Genomic DNA, 11,280 nt, shown 5'->3' on the forward strand with positions numbered 1-11,280 from the left:
TCAAAAACATGAAAACTCCCCGCTCTTGGTCGGGGACGGCACGTCAGGAATTAGGAAGCGACAGTTTTGCGGGAACGTGCACGCGTGTAACAACACAACACAAGCTGCACGAGCAACAGCCATTACACACCCATTGTCCATGGTCATGGCCTCGTTTCTCACGCCTCCGATGGATGGTGGTTTTTGGGGACGGGAAGTGGCTCTGTGGTGCCACTTGTCACAAGACCGTAGTGTGCCGTGCTTATCACCAACAACCGCCAGCCGTTCCGTTCTTGGGTAAGTAAACCGGAACGCCAATTTACATGTTCTAGAACCTCCCCGACAGATAGGCGTCTGCGTATGCGGGCTTGATAACGACCATACTTGCGGCTTAACGTGGGGCATAATGTGGGCGACCGAATAACGACTGATCTCCGAAATGACTTACCTGCAAAGAGAGAAGAGCAAGGAAACGTGTGTTAGGCTCTCGCACTTTCGCAAATAAAACACTTGGAAAAGAGGGAAATCATCCTTGGCGCCCTCTGGCGCAGTCAAATTAAACACTAAATAACGATCATAACGCCACCTTTCCACCAGATTGGCTCGTTTGCGGGTTTGCCAGCAGGAAAAAGCCTTTTTCATAATGATTCGGCGATCAAAAAGGCATTAATGGACGGGCTCTCTCGACCGACCGACCGACCGACCGCCCGTTCGGGGGTCCATTTTATGTAAAAACTTTCTAATATCCATTCACATCTGGTAACGCGTTCCGGCTCCGTTCGCTCGCTCGCTCGCCGCGATGGTCCCCTTCCCCTTTGTGCGGCAATTAGTTTAATCACGAGAAAGAGCTCGCGAGCTCACGAGCTGCCAGTGACGAATGGAGGAGAAGTCTCTTTGCTTGGAGTTCAAGGAATCCTCCTTTTTAAATTGCACAACCCACGGCTCGAGACAGACCGCATCAGAGACTCCACACTGCAGTGAGGCTGCGGTGTCGTCTTCGTTCGACAGAGACGACACACATTCGAACCGCCATCGTGGCCATCGTGCGGTGCGTGTTTAATTGACTTGAATTGAAATTCATCTATCCGGAGCGGAATGGAATGCTGAACCCGCTCGTGACGACGCCGCTGCCGCCGCCGCCGCCTCTGACCAACAACACACAGTGGCCACGATTGTTCGCGCTCGTTGACTTCCCGATCCCCGTAAGATCATCTTCATCACCATCTTCTCATCATCATGGCGGCGGTTCTCTTTCTCTTGAAGACGGAAATGTTTGCTTTGTGCCAGAATTCCGGCATCAAGTCCATGCGCACACCACGACCATTAATCCAATGGAGAATGGTGAACGAACCAACGTTTTTTTTTTTGGTCTTAACTTGGTCTAGCTAACCAAGTGGTGGCCATACGCTCCTGCCTGTCTTCCTGCCTGAATAGCATGACGAATTCGGGGCCCCATGAAAGTACATAAATTCGCCGGTAACCTCGAGCACACGCTTCCTAGAAACCGGTTCCCGCTGCCTGCGGCCATATTTGGGCTTCGACCCGGGCGATGCGTTTCGCATAGTGTGCCGTTTTTGGAGGAGAGACCCATTTCAGTGGCTGCAAGGGACGAAATGCGTCGTGTGGCGCTCCGGAACCCCGCGATCAGTGTTCCGCGCGATCATCGCCGCACTCACCTTGAGCAGCAGCAGGTGGAGGTTACGCGAATATGGAGGGGGAGAAAATTTAAATAAACAGACAAACCTATCGTGTCGCTGGTGTAAGGTTAAGTGAGAGGGTTCGCCTAGCTTGTCTAGCGATAAATGAAACATGTCCCGAACCAAAGCAGCCTAGGTTGGTACCTTGGAAACGTTGCGAGGTGACATCATGCCGGGCATCTACTACTGCAGCTCAAAACTCGAGCCGATCGAAGTGAGCCGACTGACTATAAAGTGGCAATCAAAACAAACCTTTGCCTGAGCCGGATAGTGAGTCACTCGAATGGCACGCCGTTTGATAGGTTCGGTTGGTTATCAAAACCTACTTCTTCTACTGACTTCTTCTTCTTCTTCTTCGCTTTACTGAGGCGATCTCGGTCATCACAATCTTCGAGAACGAAGATCATTCCGGTCACAACAAACAACAATTGCACAATGGCTAAATGGGACAAATCGTTTGAGTGGGGAGTGAACAAAGACGCAAAAAGTTGATGGCAGCTGATGCAACCGACGATAACCTTCCACAGACCCCCGCCGGACAACTCAGCGGCCAGATGATAATGTTTATAATTCTTCATCGTCCGGAGTAGGTTGATTGTGGGATGAGGAGTGGTGGTGGTTTGCAATCAATTTGACCGGACACACAAACACCACTATAGTAGCAGGTTCTCGCAGCGCTCTCTCGCCATCCTCATCTACATCAACGCACCCCAGATGGTGATGTCAGACAGCCGTGGGTTGACGATGTTATTGAAGGTTTCTCCAGGCGCGCGCGGGTGCGACTGTTGCATCCGTCCGGTCGCTGAGCTTGCGTTTTAATATTCATCGAATGGCAGCAGTGGATCGTGGATGGCCTACCGAACTACGTGACTAGTTAACACCAGGTAGAACGATAGGCGCCAAGGCCCCAGCGGTCTTTGGAGATGTTTTTGAGGGACCCCTTCTGGTCAGGCGCCTGTGAAGCTCCATTTTCAACCTCGCAGCCGGGGCTCCGGGGGTTAAGTTTTCCAATTTTCTCCACAAAACCCACTTTCGATCGATGAAGAGCTCCATAATCCATTCTGGCATTCTCGTTCCTCGTTGTGGACACCACCGGTAGCTACCATCAGATCAAAGGCAAAGGCCCCGAAAAGGGCTCGCCGACTGAGGCGACTACGAAGAGGTCAGCAAATGCGGCTAATGAGCCGAACTTTCGCAGAAAACTTTTAATTGAATCCAACACCAACACACTGCTACACGACGACGACGACGGTGACGACGGTGATGGCAACGAACGGCCGCCCATGAACCGTCCAACTGGTGGACTGACTTGCGGTTGACCAGCATAGCCAAAGGGTCAACTGGATTCCCGGGCATCTCGAAGCAGCTGGGACGCAGATTAGACGACAGACAACAACGCAAAGGGTGCGGGCGGCCGAGAAAAGGTCGGCCGGCGTCAGTATCCGTAACTTCCTCTGGCATGTTGTTGGGTGGCGTTAATCTTCGTGCGAACAACACATCGTAAGCATTAATGATCTTCTTTCGCTTACATTTTGTGCCGCTACGGCGCTATTTACACGATCATAAAACATGTCGTTCCAGGTTGGCGGACTAGGACGTTAGGAAACTTCCTGCTTGAACCACATCAAGATTCTCGTAAATATCTTGTTCTAAGGGAACGCGCCAGAATCTTAAGACCATCCGTAACACGCTTGCCACGCTCGAGCCCGTACTATTGCCATCAAGACGTTCGTTGGATTTGTAGCTCAACAATGAAAAGCTAATCCAATTGCTCTCTCTCCTTCGCTCTCCGTCGGTCATACGCAATTTAACAAACCAACCACCACGGACCGAATAAGAGATGATTCCACAAATTTAATACGATTTGTTACAAGAGAAGGTGAAATGATTCGCATCCTTCGACGGTACGAAGCCGTGCTAAGGATGACTTTCTCGGCATGACATTTTGGGAATAATAGCATTAGCCGGAACCGGAAGATGAAAACTGGAATGGAAATGGCGATAAGAACACGGCCGTTGTCGGGCAGTTACGGCTTTCTGGCTATTTGATTTGACAAAACTTACAGATCCACCGGCCACCGGCCGTACTCAAAAGGCAACTTTTCCCGGTGACTAATAACGACTCGAGAGACTCGAGGATACCAACAACCACCGGACCGGTTTCGCTTCAGTTGACGAAGGTGGTACAACCTTATCGGAGAAAACCGGAAATGTGACGCAAGTGGAAGAAGTGGATTCGGCTAGGGCAAAGGAGTGCTACTGCGGTCACATTCCAGGCTGGTTTCAAATATTTGACTTTTCATGCCACAGTTATTGTAGTGCTGGGACAATACTCCCAAAAGCCGATTCTCAACCGTGCCATCATCCGGAACACGTCGAAACCGCAGACGCAGCAACATCGAGCATCCCTTGGGGGGGGACATAGTGCGATCGAAATACGACGCCAGGAAGGTGGTTTCCGGAATCGAAATCGAAACCCACACACCCACACACATGATCTGCGTTGGTCGCTGGTGGGAGTTTGGAGGAACGATTAATGTGGCGCGATTTCCGTCAGAAGGATCTCATCGGAAGCCCGAAATCAATGAGACGTCCGTAAATGGCAAATAATTGAATGACCTTTCGGTCGGATCTGACCCGGCCATCCCACTCCCATTCATCATCTTTCTCGATTCGTGCTCTCTCTCTTGCTCTCTCTACTTCACTTACTGGAACAGTAGCACCACGAAGCAGGAGAAGGTTGCCTTAAAATGCAAAACAAGTCCCAGCTTCCACCCATGGTTTCATTTCCCAGTCTTTCATTTCCTGCCGACATGTCCTTCATCGGATGGAACGACGACGGGACAGATGGTGGCTGATGGTGGGCCCCGAAAAAAACAAAAAAGGACATTCCACGCATCTCCGGAGTGTCTTCTTCGGTGTTCGTCTGTGGCCGGATGGGCTCTATGTACCCAGGGCAAACGGCAACTTCCACTCTTCTGCTTCTCTGCATCTTCAGCTGCTTTGCCTCCATGACGCACGCACACATGTGCGTATGTATGATGCTGCTGCTGAGGCCACAACGCTTTGTACACCAGATGATGAAGGCAATTTCGCTTCGTGCTTCATCCTTCCTGTCGCTGTCGCTGAAGATGCTGCTGAAGCGAGAAAGAGAGCACGCCACGCAGACTCGAGTCTTTTCTTCTTGTCTGGAAGGGAGAATTTTTGTGACAAACACTGCGTGCGCCCGCCTTGGCGATGGCGCATTCCAGTGCTCCACATAAACTCCATCGCGCGCGCCCCAACTAAGGGATAGTAGTAGCACCAGCTGCTGCTGCTGCTGCGTAGCCGTTGCGTACGTGACGGTGACACCCGGGCACACCAAACATCATCAGTTCCTACTGCTTCGACCGACATGTTGGAAAAACGGAAGGGGGTGAGAGTTTCGCAACATAGTTCCCGGGGTTCGCGTGGGTAAGCAAATTTTTACACATTTATCTTCCGGACGCCCTACTACTCGACTTCTGCCGCTTCTTCTTCCTAGCTGTTTTGTGCTTAAAATAGCGCCACTGAGGCACCCGACCGTGGCCTCGCGGTAGCATCTTAGCGGCGTAATGAAAATTAATTTGTTTATGGCGTTTGATCCTGCTTGTTTGCTCCTCCCGCTGGCAGCAGTCGGGTGTCCTTCCAGCGAGTTCTTGTGGCGGGAAGGGGAGAACCAACCGCGGGGCATGTTGGTGGTAAACGCGTCAAACGCGGGAAAAAATGAGATTTGCTGTTCCGCCACTACTTGTCTACTAGTGGTGCTACTAGCGGCAATGTAATTTGCTTCGTTCGTCTGTGGCGCCGCAGATTAACCCCCCTGGTCGCGAGATTGTGTGGGATTGGTGGCCTTGATCGACTTCTCGAGTCGGAATGTGGCCCCAAGTGAGTGAGCTGTGCATATGCCACGTCCTTCACAGTTCCAGAACCACACAACACATTACGATCCAGCGAGAAGTGAGAACTAAAATTAAAATCTCTTCTTCACTGCACACAAAGCACAGGCAGGATCAAGCATTTCCACTTTATCTCCACTTCTCGTGCCTTCTTCTCCTCCTCCAGCACCTCGTCAATCGATCGATCGATCTCGTCAACACTTCATAAAATGAAAATTACTCTTCGCTTCGCGCTTTTCCATTTCCAGCAGCAGCAGCAGCAGCAGCTCCCATTCGAAGGGCCATTATGGCAAAGTGTGGCACGAGTGCGCGAGGCACGGCCACATATTCATTACGATTTCTATTTTCAAACGCCCATCGCCACATAAATATATATGCTACCGCCAGTAAAACGGTGGCCCAAGGACCACGGAGCATTGGGATTTAAAAATCAATTAGTATTCCGGACCGATCCAACCGGTTTGACGCGATGCGGAGGAGGTTGCATGCGATTTATTATGAATCTCAATGGCCGCACGACGGCCCACGGCAAATCGAGATTCTGTGAAAATGGATTCTCGAGGGCCGAGAGCCGCGCATCTTATCAAGTGAAATTGAAATGGATTTTCACTTTCCTCACCAACGAGCGGAAGAGCAGAGGGAACAGCGAAAAGACAAATGCGAGCAGCGGATAGAATTCCATCGGATGATGTCTCGGGAGCGATGAAGGATTACTATCTCTATCTGTCTTGTGTTGGATGATTTATCTCGTCTGGCCATGAACTACTCTGAGAAGAAGAGCTGCAGAGAGAGAGAGAGAGAGAGAGAGGGACTCCTGCTTCATCGATCCTGTGGTGGCCACTTTTTGGAAAAATCAAAATCCAACTACGTCAAGTGGTATCCATCAATACCTCCAATGGCAGCAGCTCAACTTTAAGCCCAAGAGAAGATGCTTCGGATGATGCCCGACTTGAAGAGCGAATTCTCGCGCAGTAAGTTGATCGATTGATCCGTACAAAGAAGGAACTCGATGCTCCCAATGGTGCGCCACCATACGGTACGGTGCGAGGCACCTTAACTTGATTTCACGCCACTTCCGACGTCACATTCCGAGGCGCAAATGGAGTCATGAAGTGGTGCTGCTGCTCCTGCTGCTGCTGCTGTGCAACGCCCTACACGATGCAGCCAACCGTAAATGTTTGTATCCCCAGCACAAACACACAGCACAGTACAGTTAGAGTTCCGTTGTCACGCTACGCTAGTGACTGGGTAAGGGTAAGGCTCGGTTGAGCATTTGGATAAATTTATGCTAGACGACGACACCGCGTCTGCCCCCGGTGCTGCCAGATGTGCTGACGTATGGAACAACGCCGCGCCATCAGCAACAAAGTTGAATCCTCAAGACTGAGCTACACCAGCACTAGCAATAGCACTAGCAGCATTCACCATCGCTAATGGACGTGCCCTTTGGATTCGGTGGCCGGAAATAAATTTCATTCGACCGAAGACCGATTCACATCCGGAGCATCATCAGCAGCAGCCTCGGATGGGATGAGGTTTTGCTGGACATCCGACCAGATAATTAGATTCTGGTCACAGAAATGCTCATCCCCGATCAGCGATGCTTCTCTTATATCCCGGAGTGTTAATGTGTGTGTGTGTGCGGGCTGCCGGGTTAGAGGGCATTTACTACGCTATCGATCCGGCCATATTGGGCCTTTGGGCTTCTCTTTCATCGATTTTCTCACCCCTTCACACGGTGGCCTCGGCCTCGAGGGCTCAGAAGTATCCATTTTCAGTCCGGTGTCTGCTCGCTTTTCGGGGCGGGACAAAGCGGCACATTTGTGCTACTACCTTTACACGCACACTTTTGTCTGAGCCGGGAAAATTCAAAGCCACCGTTCGCTCACAGACAGACTTTAAAGCCGAGGTGCGGCGCGGGAAGTGGAAAGAAGAAGCGATGGGGTGGCCAATGTGGGCCAACCAACCAACAATCCCGTTATCCCCGCCGCGGTGAGCTACATTAATTCAATTAGCTACAATGCCGCGCGCACGTAGTGCCTGTACCGTGACCGTGGCCACCACCGCTGGGAGCATCCGGAACCCACCGGAACACCCAAGTACAGCAAGACAGTGAACTTGAGAGGCTAGCTATTACTATTACAGGGAGCCCTTTGGTGTGCCCTCTTCTCGACACGCCAATACCCCAAGACTTCAGACTCTTTGTCATAATCCCTTACTCGAGAAGCGATGTGCCATTTAGTACCAGGTTCAACACGCACTACATCGGTCTGGTAGTGGTGTTAACGTCCCGCTGTGTGGCGGTCACTGATTAGTTGGAGATGGTCCATATGGTCCAGCTCTCCAGAAAATCCCCTAAAATGCGACGCCACGTCTCCGATTCTTGAACTCTCCGTTACCTAAGCTCTCGACTCCTCGATCTCGAAGCAGCTTACCCTCGCACAACAAACCAACAGATCCAGAGCGTAGTGCGTGTGTGTGTGTGTGTGTTACCTAATGCGTTCCCCGACCGGGGACTGCCTCCTGCCCGAGTCCCGGTTTACCCTTCCAAAGGCGATTCACAACCTACCCCAAAAAAAAAAAAAGACGAGGCGTCTATACCCCTTGGACACGATCAAAGGTTAATGTGTGCATAAGGCACCTCCTTCTCCTTCTCGGACGAGCGTGAGCACAAAAAAGGAGGCAAAAGTCCGTTACAGACTATACGCCCCGCGTATACCCGCGTTCCACTCGGGCACCCCCGTCCTGTCCTCTCTTGCGTGCCGTGTCCACGGAACCGTGGTAAGCTAATACCATCCTACCCCCAACAAACGCTAAGGTGCTTGTGGTGCTAGAGTTTCGGTGCGAGCGTAACCAAAAAAACAAAAACATTATCGTTTGCCTGGCCAGAGGCCATGGTTGGTCTGGTGTTGGGTCCGCCGAAGTAGATTGGGTTCGGTTCCATCTATGGCCGTAGTCGCTTCACATAAATCAGTTGTTACGACTTCTACGAGGAGTTCCTGCCACCACCAATCGTCCTCGTCCGTTCGTTCGCTGTTTCGCTGACGCACGGACATCCGTTTCGACATCGTAGACCGCCGCCGTCGTTGCTTCGATTTCAGGCCGGTTCCACCACAAAAGATCCCATCAAGCGGCCCATAGGATCCCGGGAACGACTCAGGATCTAACAAACAAACACTTTTTTGTTCCATTTCCTCCGAAACGCCATTGTATTGGCCGTTTTTACACACTTTATGGTGCTCCAATAAACAGCGCTCTCTCAGCTCTCTTTCGTGTCATGTCGCTGGCTGGCCATCAACTTCCGTTCCACGTTTGCCGCTTATCATCTAGTGTAGCGCGTTATCGCTTCATCCGAATTCTCGGAGGGCGCGCGCGCGCTCGTCTGGTGCTAAAAATGGCCGCACCACCGAGTTGTCGCCAGCAAAAAGCTAATTTCAGCTAATGCAACATCGCGTTGACAACGTGTGTCCGGTGGGAGAGAGTATATACCAGAGCAGTTAGGACAACATTGTTTCTGTTTGCCATTTCGTTGCCACCTGGTCGGGGACACACCCAGACTCGGACACAGACACACCAACAACTTCTGCCCATTATCATCGGAGCATCGGATGCAGCCATCCGCTATGCGACATTGAGACGAGAGCTTGTGACAATGAAGTCCCCTCCCGAATGTTCGCCGTCCATCGAGGGATGGACGAGGAGGAATCCGAGGAACATTCCTGAACTTAGGCACCACGGCTTGGAACGACGCCCCTCAGGACCCAACAAGGGTTTCAGGTTTATCGCTCACGGGCATCCCTTTTCTATTATCTGTTCGCTTCACCCACGTATCCTCCTTTCGTACTTGCTACGTTCCTTCGCTCTTCTTCTCCTTCTTCTCCTCGTCGTCGTCCTGGGACACCGCCAGGCCGGTAGCTTGAACACATTCCATTTGCCAGAAGCCAAGGGTATTGCATGGATTCTGTTGTCATTCCCTGTTGCCTTGCCCGGTTACCTTCCCGGCGTATTGTGCGCTCGTGGATGATGACCTTCCGAACGCGTAACGAATCATCAATCTCTCCCTTCGATCCCTATAAACGCACCCGTTCCTTTCCGTAACACAATCGAAATCCGTGTATTGCACTCGCGACGCGAACACTACCAACGAGCCTTTTCTTTATTCCTGATCCAAACCAAGTTCTCTTAAGTCACTAGTAAGCACCACGCAGACACACACGACGCAACCGCTTAACGCTAGTTTTTGGGGGCCTGAGTCTGAGACCCAATCACAAAGTCTCATCGACCAATCTGGTCGTCGATTGACCAACGAAGAAGCAAAGGAAACGCTTGAGGAAGAGACTCACCAGAACGTTCCGCTGATTCTCCTTGTCCAACAGGAACTCCATGCTCTTGTGTGGCCGCTGGCCCGGTTCACGCTCGCCTGTCCGCTCGCTACCGCCCACCGTTTGCCGGTGGTGGTCGGCCTTCATGCCGCTGCCAGCAGCCCCGGCCGTGCCACCGCCGATGGTGCGCCGGTTGGCCGCTGATGCCGTTGGATCGTGCACCTGCAGCTGCTGCCGGTGATGCGCCGGATGCCGATAGTGATGGGGACCGCCGAGCTCCATCAGGGACCGCGTCTTGCCCGAGATGATGGTCTCGTGTGTGTCCAGGTTGGTCTCGATGAGACCGATCTTCTGTTCGCTGCCCATGATGGCGCTGTGACGGTCGTCCTCGTCGTCGTACTCGTTGTCGTCGTTGTAGCGGTAGTACCGGTGGCCACCGTGGTTCTCCTCACTACTGTAGTCGCCGTAGTGCGGCGCCGTCACGCGTAACGACACCGATGCGGCGGAAGGATGCGTCCCTTCGACGTTATCGGAGCCACTGAAGAAGGATTGCTGCTGCTGCTGGTGGTGCTGGTGCTGCGTTGGGCTTCGCCGGTAGTACGAGGCCGATGAGGACGACGCTGAATCGGGTTCGTCGTGGTCACCGAGCTCGCGCGGTGGCGTCGACGAGGCCCGCAGGTGCTGCGCATGTGCGTGCTTCTGGGAGGCCGGCGACGTGCTGGACCGCTTTGTCGACACCCCGACGACCCTTGGCGGTTGCTTCGGGAGTGGCGGTTTGGAGCTCAACACGTGGTTGGCACCACCCCTGTTGGTGGTGTTTGGCGGGGGCCATTGGCCACCAGCACCACCAACACTATCGCTTCCATTGAGTGCCGTGCTCGAGTCCGACCGGTAATAGCTGGCCGGACCGGCTGGCCGGGTAACAGCAATCTCGCAATCGTCCGGTTCATCCTCCGCTCCGGTAAAACTGTCGTCAATCGTCACACCGAGAGTGTTCATCTGCCGCAGATGCGAGTCATCGGGACCGCGCTGGCGTGTGGGATCCTTTAGTGGGATGTAGATAAAGTCCGCCGTTGCACTATCATTGCCACCACCGCTCTTCGAGCTTCTCGAGCGATCCGCTGCCGCCGTTGATCCCGTGGCGGTCGCCGCGCGCCCATCGCGCACCTTGGTGCCGATCGAGTTGTTGTTGTTGTTGTAATTCGCGCCACCGTTCGTCGCCGTTGGTGTTACACCGAAGGTCGTCTCTTTGTTGTTGTTGTTGAGTGCCTTTTTGGATTTGTTGCGGAACGAGAATCGCAAACCGGAAGAGATGCGCGACAGGAACGTTTTGCTCTTCTTTTCCGCTTTGGCGTTTTTGAAGTT

General features: G+C 52.6%; 1 protein-coding gene across 7 annotated transcripts in view; it reads right to left on the reverse strand.

Annotated features, from left to right (window-relative positions):
- Positions 1-11,280, reverse strand: part of LOC125949897 (serine-rich adhesin for platelets) — a 92,922-nt gene that overhangs the window by 41,229 nt on the left and 40,413 nt on the right. For all 7 annotated transcript variants that reach the window (XM_049677352.1, XM_049677351.1, XM_049677357.1 and 4 more), the window contains one exon: positions 9,937-11,280. This exon is cut by the window's right edge and continues 456 nt beyond it. In XM_049677352.1, the coding sequence (XP_049533309.1) occupies positions 9,937-11,280 (1,344 nt within the window). The remainder of the gene's footprint in view (positions 1-9,936) is intronic.

Source organism: Anopheles darlingi, chromosome 2 (genome assembly GCF_943734745.1).
Source record: "Anopheles darlingi chromosome 2, idAnoDarlMG_H_01, whole genome shotgun sequence".
In the NCBI taxonomy this organism is placed as follows: Eukaryota; Metazoa; Arthropoda; class Insecta; order Diptera; family Culicidae; genus Anopheles; species Anopheles darlingi.